This window comes from Plasmodium sp. gorilla clade G2 (genome assembly GCF_900097015.1).
Source record: "Plasmodium sp. gorilla clade G2 genome assembly, chromosome: 4".
Classification (NCBI taxonomy): Eukaryota; Apicomplexa; class Aconoidasida; order Haemosporida; family Plasmodiidae; genus Plasmodium; species Plasmodium adleri (nom. inval.).
The window spans coordinates 665,100-687,023 of NC_041696.1; the positions used below are offsets into that span (position 1 = coordinate 665,100).

The following is a 21,924-nucleotide window of genomic DNA, read 5'->3' on the forward strand; positions in this document are numbered from 1 at the left end:
ATGTAAAAATTTAGAATAAAAAAATAAAGTATATTTTACAACAAATATTTATAGACAAAAAAAAAATAAAAAGAAATAAAATAATATATATATATATATATATATATATACATATTGTATTTATTTATTTATTTATATATTTCCAAATTTTAGCTATTTTAGTTTTTTTTTTTTTTTTTTTTTTTTTTTTTTTTATGAACATTTCTTCCTATATTTAGCTAGCTATAAAATAACATACATTTTTAAGTCAAAACTTTAAAAATGTTTTAATCATAAAAAAGTACCTTTTCTCTATTTTTTAAATTATTCATTATTTCCTATAGTAAAAAAAATACATACATATAAAAATATATACATATATATATATGTATATGTATAACATATTATAGTTTATACACATTGTCGATATATTTAAAACGACTCAATACTTTTGCTTACCAAATAATTGTCCTTGGTTCTTTCCTTGTTTTCATTATTCGGCCATAAATTATACAACTTATTCAATAATTTATAATCCATTTTATATCCTGCTGCATGTCCAGTAGTTTTTAATTGCTTATCAAATAAAGGTTCTTCATAATTGTTAATATATTTATTTATATCATTTTTCACTTTATTTTGTTGTATATTAAAATACTCATGATACATATATTTATGTATATCAAAATTTTTCAAATTGTGAAAATTAATAGAATTATATATATTAGATAATTTTTCATTATATAAACCTACTGAATGTTTTTTAAAACAGGTAACTGGAGAACATTGAAAATTCTCTTCTTTGATTTTTATTTTATTTTTCATATATTTTGGTATTGGTATATAATATTCATTAGTTAAAACCTTTTGAAATATATTATGAGTAATATCTTTACTTAAAAATAATAATTTTTTTTTTTTAAATTTCCTTATAGTTTTATTATAACGTAATAAATCGTCCTTATTGTTATACTCTCTTAACTTACAAAATGCATCTTTCTTCTCATACATTTTACTTTTACTTCCATAAAAATAATTATTATTATTATTATTATTTTTATTATCATTTTCTTTTTGATTCAGATGCGTTTTTTTCCTTTTCCTATTATTTTTAAATATTTTATCAACAGGCTCATCATTTTTTATACACATATAATCCTTACCAGATGTATACATCCTCTCTATTTCACTCTGCATTATATTATTATTGTTGAAAAAGATTAAAATATCTAAAAGGAATTCATATGAATTTAAATATGTATTATACTGTCTTTTGTTATTATAATCATTTTTATAAAGACAAAAACATATAGGACTTTGATAAAAAAAAAAATTTTTCATTGATACACATTTGTCTAGTTCTTTCGATATTTTCAAAAAATATTTTTTTATTTTTTTTTTATCGAAAAATTGACTGTTATATTTATTTATATCCTCATTATTATTCTGATACATATTATTATTTATTTTATTATTTTTTTTTATTATTAATTGTATTTTATTCATACTTGTTAATATATAATTAAATCCATTTTCATTATAAACTTCAAATAGCTTTCTCAACTTATATGCTTTTTTTAAAATAGACAATTTATGCAGTTTCTTCTCATTTTTATTTTTCTTATTATCCATATTATTGTCATTGTTTATATCTCCTGTGTTAATCATATGTATGGTATTATGAGTGAACATACTTTCATGTTCATTATCAAAATTTTGTAAATTATTAAAATTATTATTAAAAGAATCATGATAATTAAGATTATCTTCATTTGTAAAATTTTCATATATATTATTTATATCATATTCATCTGATATAATAATACTATTTTTATTATTATCATCACCATCATTATTGCTATTATTATATATATTTTTATTGTTAGTTTTATTTTTTTTTATTATTATTTCATTATTGATATCTTTAGGCATAAACTGGATATTCCTCTGTAGAACTTTTATTTTATTCATAATAAATTTGTTAAAGGTTTCATTTTTATTATAAAAATATAAAATATCATTTGATATATTATTTCTTTTCAATATTTTATATGATTGAAAATTTGTTGAATACGTGCAGAAAGCATAACTATCTTCTATAAATTTTTTTATCATTTCTTTTGATAAATTATATGAAGAATTTTCTAAATTAAACAAAGTTTCTACATAAAAAAAGTTATGAATTTTAAATGTGCATAATGCATTTTTCTTTTCTGTAAATATACTATCTTTAAAAGAATTAAAATTTATATATTTTAAAATAGGAATTATTTGTGTAGTTATAAGTTCATTCATATATTCTTTCTTAATATTTTTTTTGGAAAATAATTCAAATACATTATATATAGAACAAAGAGTTTCTTTATTATTATTTGATGAGGACCTATCCTTTTCTTTTATATATTTCATTCCTTTGCATTTTTTTTTTTTTTTTTTTTTATCTTTCTTAGAACTAAAAATTTCTTTCATATTTTCAATAATTACATTTGACACTATATTTTCTTTATCAAAAGGGATGACATTACAATTGTTATTATTACAATAATAGTTGTAATTATTATTATTATTACTATTATTATTATTATTACTATCATGTTTGTAATTTATAGGAACTTCTTTAGATATAAATACTTCCTCTTCCATGATAGCATTACCAGACGTCTCTATATTATCATCAACTATTACATTATTATTTTTCTTATTATTACTTTTCATATTATCCTTATCATAATAATTGGTATCATTTGACCATTTCAAAATATCACAATCTGAAATTAAATTATGTTTATATGCCTCTCCCATATTATTATCGCCACTTATTAATTTTGAAATATTTTTCTTTTTTGATGATATTATTATATCATTTTTATTTTTCATATCATCCGACTTTTTTTCTATTACTAGGCAATTTTTTATGTTCATAAGAATATTTTCTTCATCTTTCTTATTTCTGCCATATTTAAATATATTAATTGAATTTCTATTTTTTTGTAATATAAGAACTTTATCTCTAGATAAAAATCTAAACATATCTGATAGAAATTCATTTGTTATATTACAGTAAGAAGAATATAAATCTTTTAAAACATAGCAATTATCTTTTGTTAATGAAAATGTTTTTTCCTCGTCTTTAATAACATTGTTGATGTTTTCATTTTTATGTTCTTTTACTTCATGGTCAAAATTATGTGCATTTTTATTTTCATCATCAACATCAATATTATTATCATATTGATTAATATTATTATCATTATTATATATATTATTATCATTATTATATATATTATTATCATTATATATATTATTATCATTATATATATTATCATTATTATATATATTATCATCATTATATATATTATTATCAGTGTAATTTTCTTCAACATACATGTTATTCAAGTTATCCATATTTTCATTCATATTTAATATAAACTGATCTCCATATTCAACCGAATTTGTATGTTCCGATTGATTTTCATTATTAAAAAATTGTTGACTATCTTCATTTTGAATATTAATAATAGATTTATTCTTATTAGACAATTCTGTTTCCTTATCTGCACTATTTTCAACATTTCTTATAACCTCTTCTCCCTTATTTATATTATATTCATTTGAAATATCTTCTTTTTTATTTAAAAATTCATATGAATCCTTTTCCACATTTTTATTTTCCATATTTTTATTTTCAATAATATCAATAAATTGTTGAGATAATTTTTGTATATCTTCATTTACATAAGTATTAGTAATATATAATTTATTTATAGGTATCCATTCTTTAATTTGCTCTTTCTTTATTTTCTTTATATTGAGATTAAGAGGCATACAAAATATTTGACCTGAAGAATTTATATACATAACAAACTGAATATAATCCAATTTAATACCTTCCACTTCTTGTCTTGAACATACCTTTCTTTCATTCTTTCTTTTAATAAAATATTCATACGTTTTTGTTTTTTTTTCATCAAAATAATAATGTTTTTCTAAAAACATATTTTTGGTTTTATCCTGTTCATGTGGATATTGTTCTATTTTATTTTTCTTTTCTTTAGAACAATAAAATACAGGTATAGTAAACTCAATAAACTGCATACCATATAATCCAAAAAACATATTGTACATATTAGAATTTATAAAATTATACTTTTTATCATCATTATTTAATTTTATACAACTCCTTTTATTCTTTTGTAATGTTGTAAATTTAGATGCATCCATTATTATTGAATCATCTATATGCATCTTTACACTTCTATAACTAAACAAGTGGTTATAACAAATGTCTTTTCGTTTTCTCATCTCTCTTGCAGTTAAATGTTTATAATTAATATTCTCTTTTTTGTTCCTATTTCGAGATGAAACAACAGTATTTTTTTTTATTACACCATTGGTGTGGTTGAAGATGCAACCCTTTTCTCCCAAGTAGTTGGGGACATTTACTTGGGAAATTAATGGAACTTTTCCATTTTGGCTAGCTTCTCCCATTTGGCTAGTTTCTCCCATTTGGTTAATTTGTTCCATTTGGCTAATTTGTTCCATTTGGCTAATTTGTTCCATTTGGTTAGTTTGTTCCATTTGGCTAATTTGTTCCATTTGGCTAGTTTGTTCCATTTGGTTAGTTTGTTCCATTTGGCTAGTTTCTCCCATTTGGCTAGTTTCTCCCATTTGGCTAGTTTCTCCCATTTGGCTAGTTTCCTCCATTTTTCTATTTTCCTCCATCTTTCTATTTTCCTTCATCTTTCTATTTTCCTCCATTTTTGTAGTTTCACCCATTTGTTGTACTTTTTTCCTTTTTGTCATTTTTTTTTTATATTCTTTTGTTTCTCCTTTATCTTGAATGGAAGATGTGTCTTTAATAGAATCAAAAAAGTGCACCTGATTCTGTTTATTATTATTTTTGAAAAGATAGTTGTACATAAATTGTGACTGATTATTGGTATACGTTTGTATGCCTAAATCTTTGTAGTTTGTAAAATCATCATAGATGACAATTTTTCTGATATAGACCTGATGTTCATAATAGGAGAAGGCAGCTAAGTTATAACTATTTTTTTTATCATAATCATAAACATTTGGTGATATTCTTATCCATTCAATATGTCTAAAATAAGTGTGTGTGAATTCAGAAATATTTAATGGAAAAATAAATAATGGTTCATATTGATTTCTCGTATCCCAGAGTTCGATAACATTAAATGATGCATTGACTGCAGCGACTATAAATGGGAAATCTGGATTTTTTTGTAAAGCTGTATAACCATGATTAAAATGAGAACGACTAATATTTTCATTATAAAGATTATTTGGATTAATATTACGTTCTGATAAGATATTACCAAATTGTTCAGATACATTTTTGGTAGTTCTTTTTTTGGTTGTTTTTTTAGCAAAATAATTACTAGTATTAAATTTTGCCATTTGTTTTTCTCTTTGATCATAAATATAAAGATATCTCGCTCCAAAGAGAATTGTATTATCATCTTGTAAATGACACATACATATAAAAGTATCATTTTGTTTAAAGAATGACGCATTATTATTTATATCTGACATATGTATAATATTAGTTTGTATATCATAAGAATATAAACTATTATGATTACCTATAAATAAACATTTTCCAAATGTAAAAGGACTTGGACATATTTGATATAATCGATCAAATAGTAGGATATCTTTTGTTATTTGTATTTTGTAATTCGAAATTTTAAAAAAATTTTGTTCATTTGAAGAATAATTTGTTGTATTTTTCTTATTTAATTTATAATTTTGTATTTGATCTTTTTTATTTTTTGGATGTGATATACTATTCTCGTAAATATTATTAAAAACATCATTTTCTTTATAGTGTAAAAGAAAAATAAAAAGTCCAAAATCATTTCTAGAATACAAAACAGTTTGATTAATATTATTATTATCAACTTTGATTTCTTTAATTTTATAAAAATTATTAACAGAAATAGATCCTATTTCTTTAGATTCAGTTAGATTACGATTAATTTTATATAAAAGCTGATTATCATTTTGTATTTTATAAAACTTTTTATACATATAATTCTTATTATATTCTTTTGCAATTTTTATTCTATTTAGCAAACTTGTATATGACGGTAATTGTGTTCTATATAAATATTCATCATTACCAACAGATAAATTTGTTGGTATGATATTTATTTCATTTTCAAAATTGAATTTTATATTTGATGGTATCAAATGATTATCATCATATAGACTATTATGATTATATACACTTGTGTTATTATTAATAATATGTGGATTATATACAAAATCGTTTTTATATATTTTCTCATATTCACTAATATTAATATTATTGTTAATATTATTAATATTGTTAATATTGTTAATATTTTTAATATTATTATTATACTTGTTATATATATAATTATCGTCATATATAAAATCTTTAATTTGCATTTCTACAATTTTTATTTCATTATTATAAAATCCTGTTGGAAATACAACAACTGGTGTTTTCATATTGAAATGTAAATCATATGAATATTTTGTATTTATATTTATTTTTTTATCAATATAGAATGTAGCCAAAGTATTAATAACATCTCTAGATGTATTATTTCTCACATGATTATAATTAATTTCTTTTTCATATTTTTTTGTATTATGTAAAAAATCTATAAAATTTTTTTCAGCTATTTTTTTTTTTTTTTTTATGTCATCATAATATATATCTGAATGTTTTATCGAATCACTAGATAATGAATATAATATCTTATCCTTTCCATTTGTGTTTACATTATATGATGGATTAGGTTTATAGCTATTTTTTTTTTTTTTTTTCAAAGTAGTTATCTCATCATCACTCGAACAAGATGAAATGTCTTCTTGTACTTCTTGAGGATAATTTGTAAAATATTCTGCAACTTTTGAGGATTTATAAACATTTCTAGTTCTATGGTTATTTTGTAAGTTTCGATTTAAATTATTATTATTATAAATATTATCATTATAAATATTATCATTATAAATACTTTCATTATAAATACTTTCATTATAAATACTCTCATTATAAATACTTTCATTATAAATACCTTCATTATTAATATTACCCTTTTTATCATCTTTCTTTTTGTTGCTACTTTTATTTTTATTTTTTTTATTTTTTTTTGACATGTCTTCACTTTTAGAATCATTGTCATGAAAACATTCATCTGTTTCATCATATATAATATTATTCGAATCGTCACTTGAGTTATCATTTATATTATTATTTTTGTCACTTATATCATTTTGATTACTACTTAAATTTTTATCTGTATTATTCAAATTACTGTCTTTTACTTCTCGTCGTGTTATATATGTTTTATCTGTTGCATAGAAATTTTTTATTTCATAAAGGATATTTGAATTTAAAGAATCATAAATCATATGTGGGTTCTCAACACGTTTACATTTTAACTCTTCAAGAATTTCATTTCTTTTTTCATCTTTATTCAATTTTTTTTTATCAAATGTGTTTAATGTAACTTCAATTGAATTAGGTTCATTGTATACTTTAAGCCTCTTTAGAGGGTAAATGTATAAATTTAATTTCTCCTCCATTATATAAATATATAAACACACAAATTAAAATATATATATATATATATATATATATATTTATTTATTTATAGTTTGATGTTTACATATGTGCTACATTTTAAATACCCCCAATATATATATATATATATTTTACCTAATAACAACACCTACTTTTTTTTTTTTTTTTATTTTATTTTATTTTTTTTCTAACTAAAAAAAAATATTAATTATACTTCATCGTGTTCAAAATATTATTAACTATATAAAAGAAATATGTTTATAAGGATAAAAAATAACAAATGAACCCTTTAACCATTCATATATTTTTATGTTTCACCTTATTATTATTAATATAGAATAAAAGCATTATAAATATAGTCATTCAAAAAAAATTTATATAAAAAAAATAAAACATAAACATGAATATATATATATATTTTATATTTCCGTGAGAAGAACAAAACAATACAAATAGGATTCGTATTATATTATAATATAAAATAAAATAAAATAAAATAACATATTCCTTTCAACCTTATTCACAACATTTTTTTTTTTTTAATTCATCATATATTATATTTTATATATTAAAATAAAGTATACTATTTAAAAGCGCTCTTATTTTTTAAAGGGTTTTCGCTTTAATATATAAAACTTTTACATATACAAAATATAAATATATATAAATATTTTATTTTTATCATAACAATAAAAAAATAATAATATTACAAAAATTTTTGTAATAAAATAGATTAACTAAAAAATTTATATAAAAATGGTATCATATATTGAAGAAAAAAAAAAAAAAAAAAATATATATATATATATATATATATATAAATATATTATTATTTAATATAATATACACAAAGAATGAACCTTTTTTTTTTTTTTTTTTTTCCCTTATATAGTTTATAAGAATTATTATAATATATTTATATATATATATATATATATTCTCAAATTTTATATCTCTTTATAAAATATTATAATCAAAATAACACTTTTTTTTCTTCAAAAAGGGTTATAATAAGATATATTTATGAAGATTACTATAAAGAACATACATACAAAAAAATATATATATATATATATATATATATATTTATTTATTTATTTATTTCACTTTGTATTTTTAAATGCTATAAAAATAAAGGAACATATATATTTTTTTATAACTTCAAAAATATAAAAAAAATAAATATTTTAAAAATATAGACGTTCATTTTGTATGTTGTATTATAATAACATAACTCTCTATATTTTTAGTATGTTACATAATTAAAGTTAATATAAATAAAGTCGATATTTTAAAATTCAAAGAAAATTGTCTTTTCTTTTTTTTTTTTTTAAATCATCAATATATTATATAGTTATTAGTCAGGATGTATTATATTTTTCTTATTCATTCAATATAATTTATACACGTCTTATATATTTACAAATTCTATTATCTACAAACAAAAGAGGAAACTAAAAAAAAATTTTCATATATTTGTGAAAATATATATATATATATATATAATATAATACACGCATATAATATATATATATATTTATTTTTTTTTTTTTTTTTTTTTTTTTGCAACGTGTTGTATTTCTATATAATTTATATGTTAAAAGAAAAAGTAAGACAAAAAAAAAAAAAAAAAAAAATACAACATTCGATAAAATTATATACATTACAAAAAAATAAATTGAATTCAAAAAAATTGTCATACAATTTTTAAAAAAAATAAATAAAATAATAAACCATTTCACAAAATATTCTTTACTTTGAATAAATAAAAATATATAAACAATCATATGTATTATATAGGAAAAAAATTATACAAACAAATATTCATTTTCACATTTATATTTTTTAATTTTTTAATTTTTTAATTTTTTTTTTTTTTTATATTAAAACATAAATAATAATATTTAAGAGCATCCACATTATGCCCTTAACTAAATATTTTATTTTATATTTCTTTTTAATTTTTTTTTTTACAAAATGAATATGGTTTTCCAAATTTTTCTTGTCCTTTGTTTTTATAAAATAATTTGTTTTTTTCTTGCGGACTATTATTCATACTTTACTGTGAATATAGTCAAATGTGATATTCACATAATTTATAATACAAAGGAAAAGAAAAACAATAATGATAAGAAATATGCACAATTAAATAACGTTGTCTCTTTGAATAAACAAAAGATACAATCAAACTTAAATTACATAAAAGAGAAAAAAACGTTAAGCTATTTACTCTTATCATATAATAATAAGAAAAATAAAGAAATATTAAAAAAAAAAATAAAACTACAAGAATATTATGAGAAAAAATATGACGAAATAAATAAAAAAAATGAATATACACATTATAATATATATAAAATGGAAAATAAATATAAGAACTATATAAATAAAAAGTTTATGTTCTTAGAAATATCTAAGGAAGAATTAAATATTCTAGATGAAAATTTGGAATTACATGGAAGCAACTTAGATTTGCCTGTGAAAAATCCAAAGTTTTCACAAGATTATGGTGACAATAAATAATAAAAAAAACACATATATGTATATATATATATATATATATATATATATTGTGTATATTTTATTTTTTTTTATATAGATCATTTTCTTTTTCTAGAAAAAAACATTACGTGGCATGAAATGCCGACTCCACCAATTTCCTGTAGACAAACAGGTTGCCCTCATTCATATCAAATATGCGCACCTATGTATGTTGATAATAATAAATTTGAAAATACAACTATTTTTAAGATCATTCGAGAAGCCTTAAATATTCAATCCAGAAAAGAAATAAAATTTCCAAATATTGATACATATGATTCATATGAACTTGTTTATACGTGCATCTGCAAGAAGTATGTTCAAAATGGTTTCTGTGATGAAACAGTTGTATAAAATATTAATACAAAAAGGGATACACACACACACACACACACATATATATATATATACATATATTTATATAATAATCTTTGTATATTTTTATATATAATATTTTTTTCCTCAAATATATTCTCCTGTATAATATATGTGTAAATTTTTTTATAAGAATAATAATCACCATATAATTAATAAATAAATATACATATATATATACATACATATATATTTTTTTGTATTTATATGATTATGGGAACACACATATTTGTTATTTAATGTATATTTTATAAAAATAACAAATCTTTCAATGTTGGGTTATATATATTCAATTTTTAAAAAAAAAAAAAAAAAAAAAGTCACAAGAAAAACTGACGTTGCACATATATATAATATGTATGTTTTACAAAAAAAAAAAAGATAAAAAAAATTAATAGGAGAATAATAAGACACAGAAAATTTATACTTTTCTAATTCTAAGAATTACTTTTCCAAATTGTTAATAGCTCTCAAAATGTATTTCCCTTCAATAAAAAAAAATATATATATATATATATATATATATATTTATATATATAAGTACAAAAAGAATTGATATAAATATTTCACAAAATTATTATGATAGAATGTATACACATATATATATCATTATTATATTACCATATGTTTCGTCTTTTAACTTGTCTAAGTTTTCTATAATAGTTTTAATAATAAAATTTCTCTCTTTTTTTCTACACGTTGTCAATAATTTCTGCATCATAAAATTACCATAGCAGTCTTTGCAAATGTTTATAATATTATCCTTTCTATAAAAAGAAAAAGAAACAACACATGAACAAGGAACGTTCATAAATATATATATATATATATATATATATATATATATATGTATGTATTTATTTATTTCATTTTAAATATTCTCACCCATCAGATATATCGCTTACAATCTTTTTGATAATTTTCTTTTTGTACTTGTATTCTTTTTTTAATAAAATTTTTTCAATTATATTGCTGCAAAGGATAAAAAAAAAAAAAAAAAAAAAATGACATAGTAATAAAATATGTACGTTCATATTATAAATAATGCATCCTATATACACAGTTATAATATTTAATGACACTAATATGATATATATATATATATATATATATATATATTTTTATGCATGTTTTATTACCAGGCATATTTGTGGGATGAGAGTTTATATATATCATTTACTATTTCATCAGTAATTATAAATCTTATGTTATCATCAGAATGTTCAAAACACTTTTGTATAACATAATTTCCATATCTATTTTTGATGAGATGTATTTTTTTAATAATTTGTTCATTCAATCTATTAATTTGTTGCTCATTTCCTATTTCATATATTCTTTGTACAATTCTACAACCATAAGCATGTGAACTTAGAAAAGGTAAATATTCTTCAATAATATTTATTATTATATCTATATAGCTACATGGTAATACTTCCACACATTTTTGTATAACATGATTCCCATTTTGATGACATATATATTTTATTAAATCCTCTTGTAATTCTTTAAATATTTTACATTTATATTCATCAGATAATGATTCTAGTGACTTCTGTATAAGTCTACATCCATATGTATGTAATGTTAGAAAACTTGTATGTTTTAAAAACTCATCTGTAAAACGTTCCTTATATTTTTCATCCTTTAAATCAAATATACTTTGAGCTACATAACTACCATATATATCTGGACATAAAGACATCGTATCTATTAATAAAGAATTTAATATTATTTCCTTTTCTTCTTTATTATCTTCTTTTAATTTTCTTATTATATATTCACAACCATTTTTATGAAAACATAAAAAATATATATCATACATTACTTTGCTCATGTCAATATGCACGTGTACATCCACATTTTGCTTTTCTTCATCATTTTTTAACATATCCTTGTTATTAATTATGACTTGTTCAGGTAAATTTTCATAATATCTATTATTAGCTATAATTTGTTCAGGTGATTTTTCACAATGTTCAGAATTTTTAAAATATTCAAAATTATGATTATTTTCAAAATTATGATAAATATGATTATAATCTTTTTTTTCATGATTTTCTTTATCAATATAATATTTTTTGTAATATTCCTCTTTGTTTATTTCCCTTGAAAAATTAAATATATCATTCTCTGTATCATTTAAAAAAAGAATGTTCTGATTTTCCATGAGTTCTTGATCATACAACATTTCAATGTTTGACGATGGCATACTGTTATAACGAGTTGAGCAGGTTTTCATATTTTTCAAATGTTTTAATTGATCTTTAAAATTAAAATTTTCTACAACATCATTATTATTATTTATGTTATCTGTATTATTAATAACTCCTATGTTATTAATATCATTTAAATGGTTTATATTATTTACATGTCCAATTGCGTCATCTTCTAAAAAAATAGAGTCCATATTATTATTATTATTTTCAAAGCAATAAAAAAATAAGGGAGATGACAAAAAGATGAATAACGTTAAGGGGTATTAAACTATTAAAAAGATTTTGTGTAAGTGATAAAATTTTTAAAATTTGAATAAAATTTATACACATTATGGAATAACAAAATGAAATTAGATCAAACCATAAAGATATGTAATAATAAATATACGAAACATTGAACGATGGCATTTAATTAATATATAAAAATATATGTATATTATGAAAAAAAATCAAAACCTTACCGAGAACATGAATATATTTATAAAAAATAAAACACATATATATATATATATATATATATATATATATATATATACAAAATTCAAATGAAAAAAAAAAAAAAAAAAAGAAAAAAAAGACAAAAATATATATATATATATTATATAAGGTGTGATTTAAATAACAAAATAATAATATTAAATATAACATATAAGTATCACTATATAAAAAAAAAAAAAAATTTGTAGAACATTATTTTCCTTTGGACATAAGAACATATATATATTTATTTTTTTTGGGGACATTTTTATTTTATAAATTTACAAATATGGAATAATTATACAATTTATATGAACAAATTCGTCATTTGTTTATGTGAGTAAACATATGTTATAGATAAGTTTGGATTGAGTTAAAAATATATTAATTAAAATTTTTTTACTTTCTCTCAAAATGACATGCAATATGGTTTTTTTTTTTTTTTTTTTTTATATATTTACATGAATTTTTATAAAATATGAAGAAGTAGACATGAAATGAAAACAAGAAAAATATATATACAAAATATATATACATATATTTTTTATGATTTTTATTTTTAAATAATTCCAAAATAATATACGCAACGTTACAGTTGTTAAATAAATATAGGTCCAAATAGATATATGCCATATAATTTATAAAATCATCACATGTTTAAAGTATATTTTTCTTCATTTCAAATATTCATATTGTTGCCTTTCCTATTTCTTTATAAGTTACTCTTATATATATATATGTTCTTTTATTTTCTATTTTTATTTATTTATTTTTTTTTTAAGTGAATAAATATAAATGTGCATGCTTAATGGAAAAAAAAAGAGAAAAAAAAGAAAAGCATTTATTTAGAAACTAGCTCAACAAAGTTTAAATAAATAAATAAATATATATATATATATATATATTATATATGTATATTTCTTTCAGTGCACATATATATATATATATATATATATAATTTTCTCTGTTATTTTATTTTATTTTTTTAAATGCTATATTTTAAAGATATCAATCTTTTATAAAATCATATATATGTCTATGGGAATTTTATCATATGTAATAATAATGAACAAAGGAATATATAAATAATAATATACCTTAAAATAATTATTATAGAAAAGGATAATTTTATTTTTATTTTAAGTTTTATTCACATATCAATATGATATAGGTACAAATAAATAATTATTTTATTTATTTATTATTTTATTTTTTTTTTTTCTTATATGCACCTTGTAAATATTATTCTTTATATTAAGAAGACCATATTATATATATAGGAAGATACTATATCTCATGTAATTTTTGTACAGTTTTTTATTGGTTTCTTTTTTTTTTTTTTTTTTTTTTCTTAAACAAACCTAATCATACATATATAAATGGAATGAAAAAAAAAAAAAAAAAAATTATTATCTTAAAAAATACACCTTTTGAAATATAAGATAAGATATTTATTTTATATATATTTAAATGAATAAATACATTTATGTATGAATCTGTTTAAAAGATACATTAAGGGGATTGTAATAAAAATATAATATACAAATAAATAAAAATATATATAATATATATATATATATATTTTTTTTTTTTTTTTTTTTTACTAGCCATTTTTGTATTCCCAAATAGCTAGTTTATTTTAACTTACACAATATATATTTTTCTTTAAATTTATAAAAACATATTCCAACATTTTCAAGATTGATACATAAAGATAATATATATATATATATATATATATATATATATACATATATATTTATATTTATATATTTATATATTTATATTTTCTCCTTTTTATGATGGAACAAGTCTGCGACGTTTTCGATATTTATGCCATATGTGCATGTTGTAAGGTTGAAAATAAAAATGAGGTGAAAAAAAACGAGGTTTTTAATAATTACACATTTAGAGGTTTAGGAAATAAAGGAGTATTACCATGGAAATGTAATTCACTAGATATGAAATATTTTTGTGCCGTTACTACATATGTGAATGAATCAAAATATGAAAAATTGAAATATAAAAGATGTAAATATTTAAACAAAGAAACGCTGAATAATGCAATGGATATGCCTAATTCGAAAAAATTACAAAATGTTGTAGTTATGGGAAGAACAAGTTGGGAAAGTATTCCAAAAAAATTTAAACCTTTAAGCAACCGAATAAATGTTATATTGTCGAGAACATTAAAAAAAGAAGATTTTGATGAAGATGTTTATATCATTAACACAGTTGAAGATTTAATAGTTTTACTTGGAAAATTAAATTATTATAAATGTTTTATTATTGGAGGTTCAGTTGTTTATAAAGAATTTTTAGAAAAGAAATTAATCAAAAAGATATACTTTACTAGAATAAATAGTTCATATGAATGTGATGTATTTTTTCCAGAAATAAATGAAAATGAGTATCAAATTATTTCTGTTAGTGATGTATATACTTGTAACAATACAACACTAGATTTTGTTATTTATAAGAAAAAGAATAATCAAGTGTTAAATGAAAAAGACTGTATAGAAGGAGAAGAAAAAAATAATGATATGTCTTTAAAAAATGATGACAAAGATACATGTCCTATGAAAAAATTAACAGAATTTTATAAAAATGTAGACAAATATAAAATTAATTATGAAAATGATAATGATGATGATGAAGAAGATGATTTTGTTTATTTTAATTTTAATAAAGAAAAAGAAGAGAAAAATAAAAATTGTGTACATCCAAATGATTTTAAAATATATAATAGTTTGAAACATAAATGTCATCCTGAATATCAATATTTAAATATTATATATGATATTATAATGAATGGAAATAAACAAAGTGATCGAACAGGAGTAGGTGTTTTAAGTAAATTCGGATATATTATGAAATTTGATTTAAGTCAATATTTCCCATTATTAACTACAAAGAAATTATTCTTAAGAGGAATTATTGAAGAATTGCTTTGGTTTGTTAGAGGAGAAACAAATGGTAATACACTGTTAAATAAGAATGTAAGGATATGGGAAGCTAATGGTACTAGAGAATTTTTAGATAATAGAAAATTATTTCATAGAGAAGTTAACGATTTAGGACCTATTTATGGTTTTCAATGGAGACATTTCGGAGCTGAATATACAAATATGCATGATAATTATGAAAATAAAGGAGTTGATCAATTAAAAAATATAATAAATTTAATTAAAAATGATCCTACAAGTAGAAGAATTCTTTTGTGTGCATGGAATGTAAAAGATCTTGATCAAATGGCATTACCTCCTTGTCATATTTTATGTCAATTTTATGTTTTCGATGGAAAATTATCATGTATTATGTATCAAAGGTCATGTGATTTAGGACTAGGAGTACCTTTTAATATTGCATCCTATTCTATTTTTACTCATATGATTGCACAAGTCTGTAATTTGCAACCTGCCGAATTTATACACGTTTTAGGAAATGCACATGTTTATAATAATCACATTGATAGTTTAAAAATCCAACTTAATAGAATACCATATCCATTCCCAACACTTAAATTAAATCCAGATATTAAAAATATTGAAGATTTTACAATTTCGGACTTTACAATACAAAATTATGTTCATCATGAAAAAATTTCAATGGATATGGCTGCCTAATATTGAAAGGAAAAAATATATGAAAAAATTACCTGAACGGTTAAGAATTTTTTTTTTCCCTTATTCCATACACACACATATAAAAAATATATATATATATATATATATATATATATATATTAAAACTATATGGCTATTTTTTTTTTTTTTTTTTTTTTTTTTTACCTGAACATGGAATAATAAATATTTAATATTTACAAAATGTACAGATTATTTATGTTGGTGCATATATAATAGTAAGATACTTTAATTTTTAAAATATAATCACTATATATAATATATATATATATATATATATATATATGTAGTTAAGATTATAAGACCGATATATGTGTAAAATAATAGATTATTTTTATTATATTTTTTTTTTTTTCCTTTATCTTTTTATTGTTCTTATCATATATTATAAAAAAGACATAATTTTCATTCTATTTATATTATATATATAGCAACTAATTTTTAAAGAGTACTTATTTATCTCAATGAAAAATATAAAGTAAAAATTAAAATAGTGCATACAAATAAGATATATATATATTATATATATATATTTGTCCTTTTATCATATGATTGTTTAAGTATTAAATTATAGGTCAAAAAAAAAAAAGAAAACGAATAAATAAAATAAAATGAAAAAGTAGATTATCTATTTGTTAAAATTATTTATTATTAATAATGTGTTTACACATACAAAAAAAAAAAAATAAATAAATAATAATAAATAGAATAAAATAAATAATTAAAAAAAAATAAAATAATAAGGTTAAATAAATAAACACACATATATATATATATATATATATATATATATAATAACAATTTCATAAATTTAGAGAAACATCTCATAGGTTTAACAAATTATTCGTGTACAATCGAATTATTTAATTTTTTGCATTCAAAGAATCGTCAGTTTTTTCATCCTCTGGATAAAAATATTCATCCTACAAAAAGAAAGAATAAAATAAAACAGTTAATAGTGCACTAAAACATAAATATAAATATATGTATATGTATATGTATATATATATATATATATATATATATATTTATATATTTGTAATATATTAAGGAGAAAAAATTACCATTTCCACTTGCTTATGTACATTCAGTTCGCTGATGTGTTTTTCAATATCTAGCAATCTTTGGGACATATTTTTTATTAGTTGGTTAATGTCGCCTATAAACAAAATAAATAAGCATTATATATATATATGTATATATTGTATATATTTTATTATTTTTTTTTTCTTTACATGATTGTTTTTTTTCGGCTAGTTCTGTTAAGGAGGTAAAGGCAATTTTAAGTTCTCTGTAAGGAAAAAAAGACAATTCAACATAATATTAAAATAAAATAAAAAATATATATATATATATATATATATATATTTATTTATTTATTTATATTTATATATTTATTTATATTTATTTTTACAAATTTTATATTTTTACTTGTGCTGCAAGTCACATATACGCTTCAACATATTTAACTCATTTTGCATATATTTATTTTTTTTAACAAAATCAACCTTAACATTATTCTCCTTATTGTGTAATTCCTCTTCGTCTGTTTGCTTGTTAATATTTTTTTTAATTTCTTGTTCTTTCATTTTCAAATCATCTAATTTTTCTTTAGCTTCTTGTATGAGTTTTTGTTTATCATCTATGTTTGATGAATTAGCATGATTATTATTATTATCAGAACTATTATCATTATTATTATTATTATTATTATTGTTGTTGTTGTTGTTGTTTATGTTTTGTTTGTTTTCATTTTTTTTTTGTTCGTCATGTATATCCATGATGGCATGTGTTACAACTACACATCTAATATATAAAAGAAGAATATAAGGAACTTCTTTAATACTAGCTAGTTGTAACCATTGTTGGATTTGAACTTTCATTTCTTTTTCGGTTGTATTAAAGTTCATTCCTCTATCTTTACATATTTCTACTAATGAGTTATGTTTTAAATTATCAACTCCTTCATATATTAATTCTCGATCTTCTCTTTGTAGTCTTAAAAAATGGTGTCTCAACTGCAATACAACATGATAATGTATACCATATGGTTTCAATCCTAAGAGATGACAAATTGTTTGTAATGTTTTTAGGTTCATTTGATCTAATACAAAATCTTCTTTAAAAATTTTAGCAATTTTTAAAGTATCATTAACACTAAGAAAAGGATTGATATCTTTTTCATCTTTATTAATTAATTGTTGATGGAATTTATTTAGAATGTTTTTTTTTTTATCTGAATCGATTCCTATATTTTCATTGAGTTGTTTTTCTTTTTCTTCTATAAGTTGTTGTAAAAATTTGGCTAGTTGTTCTTTAGCATATAAATTTTTTTTGATATTATTAAAATTATCATCGTTTTTAAAAGTGGAAGGTAAAAGATTAGGATATATTTTTAAAAATATGGGTAACAAAAATTCAGCAAATGGTATTATTATAAAAAAAGAGAAGGGTATTAATTTAAACATATCATTCATAGTTCTAATTAATAATTTATATTCTGAATAAGATAATCTATAACCTTTCAATCTTTTAATAATTAAATTTTTTGATATTTTCATATTTGTTAAAAATAATAGTATACCTGTTTTTACCCATACAATAGTATGTTTTATATTTTTTTTTATAGATTCATAATAAACTTTTAATATAGAAGGTTGTAATATAATAATTTTTAATTGACTACATGTTTTTTTAAAAATTGATAAAATACATTTTAAAGCTTTATTACCTTTATTACATAATTTGATTATTTTAGTTTCTTTTTCATTTACTATAATTTTTTTTTTTTTTAAAATATTTATCATATCAATGGGTTCACTTGTATTATTATTAATATTATTATTAATATTATTATTAATACTATTATTAATATTATTATTTGTATTTTTAATTATTTCTTCATTTTGTTTGTTAATTGAACCTTCTGTTGGTTCATCACACACAATATTTTTATTGTTATTGCTGTTATGTTTTTCTTTATTTTCTTTATTTTCTTTATTTTGTTCTTCTTCTTCTTGTTTGTTTTTTGTTTTTTTTTTTTTAATACTATCACAATTGGGTAATATATTATTAACTCCTTTAATGATATCATGGCTTGTCGTATAATTATTGCTTGTTAAACATTTTGATATACCAATAGGAGTAATAAATATATTATTAATTTTATCTATACTATTTATTATTTGTTTATTATAATATCTTTTATTATTAAAATATTCTCTAGATATACCTATACTTATGTCCTTGTAAATGATACTTTTATTTTTTTCATATTCGTTTATATATATATTATTTTTTTTATAAAATTTTATATTCTTATAACTATAAAAGGTACGTTTCAAATACCCATATTTATTAATACAATAAAAATAATTTTTTTTATTAACCTCTTGAAGTATCATTTTTTTTTTTTTTCAAAAAATTATACACATATAAATAAATATATCTCAAAAAAAAAAAATATATATATATATATATAATATATCAAGATTGCTTATGCTTTTCCTTCTCTAGGTCTTAAAAGAAGAAAAAAAAAAAAAAGAAAAAAAGAACAAATTTATTTACACATATAATTAATACAACATTATTTTGGTTTATTTATATATAACAAAAGGAGTGAGATATATATTATTAACATATGTCATCAAAAAGTAATATATATACATATATATATATATATATAGAAAGAGAAAATAAATTAAATCATACATATGTAATCATATATATATTATATATATGGATCACCTTTCTATTTAAGGGTGTGAGAAAGAAAATGTAATAACACAACCTTATATAGAAATATAAACAAAAATAAATAAATAAATTAATAAATAAATAAATAAATTAATAAATATAAATATATATTACATATATATTATATATATTTATAATATCATTATTATTTTATGCCTTCAAATAAATAATATAATATAAATATATAATAATTATTTATTATATATATTATCTAATTATAATATATTTAAGCTTTATATTTATTATTATGTAAATATAACATATATATATTTATTTTATTTTATTTTTTATTATAAAAAGGTATTTATTAAAAAATAATAAAATAAATAAACCATTTTGATAAAAAGGAAATGTATAGAAATTTATAATTTAACATATAAATAATAATATACACTTAAATATAAATACATAAATTTATAATATATATATAATATTTTGATATATAGGAAATAGTTTTATTAATATTTTTTTTTTTTTTTTTTTTTTTATATAATTATTTATTATTATTCTTGATCGAATTAACCATGCGGATTGGATTTTATTGGATTTGAATGGATTAGTTTTTTATTTTTTTTTTTTATTTTTTTTTTTTTATAATTATATATATTATTATATATATGTAGCATATCCATATGCTATATATTATTTTATATATATATTAATATATATATTTATAATATATTGTATTTGCATATTATCATATATATATTTATATATATGTTATATTTTTTGATGTAAACATATAAATATATATTTATATTTATATTTTTATATTTATATTATTTTCCTTTTATATTTTTCATTTCTTTTAAATTAATTTTTATTTGTCATTACAACTTATTTGAAATATGACAAAGAAATATAATTTCATTTTTTTTGAAACATTAAAAATTAAAATGTATAAAATAATTTGTATATATATAATAATGTAATATTTATTTTATTTCAATTATATAAATATAAATATATATATATATATATATATATATATATATATATATGTTTTTTTTTTTGTTTCTATCTGCATTTTTTTTTCATACTTTTTCAAAATTATGTTTGAGGTATTTTATTTATTATATAATCAATATGTATAAAAAAAAAGAAATTAATTAAAGGACTATATTTTATTTATAAAAATATATATATATAAATATATATATATATATATATATATATATATATTTTTTCATATCTATCATATTGTAATGTTATTTGTTCTATTGTTTTTGTTCATTTGTGTGTAATATATATATATATATATATGTTTATATTTATTTATTTATTCATTTGTATTTATATATATTATGCCTACATATTATCCACATCATATGTGTCATAATTTTTATAATCA

At 18.7% G+C, this 21,924-nt stretch overlaps 5 protein-coding genes across 5 annotated transcripts; 2 read left to right on the plus strand and 3 right to left on the minus strand.

Moving 5' to 3' along the window:
* Positions 1-266: 266 nt before the first annotated feature.
* Positions 267-7,563, minus strand: PADL01_0416100 (conserved Plasmodium protein, unknown function; the record flags this gene model as incomplete). The annotated part of the gene is made up of 2 exons (XM_028685279.1): positions 267-317; positions 439-7,563. 2 exons carry the CDS (start codon positions 7,561-7,563, stop codon positions 267-269), a joined length of 7,176 nt encoding a protein of 2,391 aa, XP_028536794.1.
* Positions 7,564-9,538: 1,975 nt separating this feature from the next.
* On the plus strand, positions 9,539-10,456 carry PADL01_0416200 (conserved Plasmodium protein, unknown function; the record flags this gene model as incomplete). Its single annotated transcript, XM_028685281.1, has 2 exons — positions 9,539-10,070; positions 10,161-10,456. 2 exons carry the CDS (start codon positions 9,539-9,541, stop codon positions 10,454-10,456), a joined length of 828 nt encoding a protein of 275 aa, XP_028536795.1.
* A 465-nt stretch (positions 10,457-10,921) lies between these two features.
* PADL01_0416300 (mRNA-binding protein PUF2) lies at positions 10,922-12,887 on the minus strand (the record flags this gene model as incomplete). The annotated part of the gene is made up of 4 exons (XM_028685282.1): positions 10,922-10,962; positions 11,099-11,244; positions 11,363-11,449; positions 11,617-12,887. The coding sequence occupies 4 exons, from the start codon at positions 12,885-12,887 to the stop codon at positions 10,922-10,924; spliced, it is 1,545 nt and encodes a 514-aa protein (XP_028536796.1).
* Positions 12,888-14,972: 2,085 nt separating this feature from the next.
* On the plus strand, positions 14,973-16,799 carry PADL01_0416400 (bifunctional dihydrofolate reductase-thymidylate synthase; the record flags this gene model as incomplete). Its single annotated transcript, XM_028685283.1, has 1 exon — positions 14,973-16,799. One exon carries the CDS (start codon positions 14,973-14,975, stop codon positions 16,797-16,799), a length of 1,827 nt encoding a protein of 608 aa, XP_028536797.1.
* Positions 16,800-17,680: 881 nt separating this feature from the next.
* On the minus strand, positions 17,681-20,221 carry PADL01_0416500 (LETM1-like protein, putative; the record flags this gene model as incomplete). Its single annotated transcript, XM_028685284.1, has 4 exons — positions 17,681-17,740; positions 17,882-17,976; positions 18,053-18,108; positions 18,249-20,221. 4 exons carry the CDS (start codon positions 20,219-20,221, stop codon positions 17,681-17,683), a joined length of 2,184 nt encoding a protein of 727 aa, XP_028536798.1.
* Between the last annotated feature and the right edge of the window lie 1,703 nt (positions 20,222-21,924).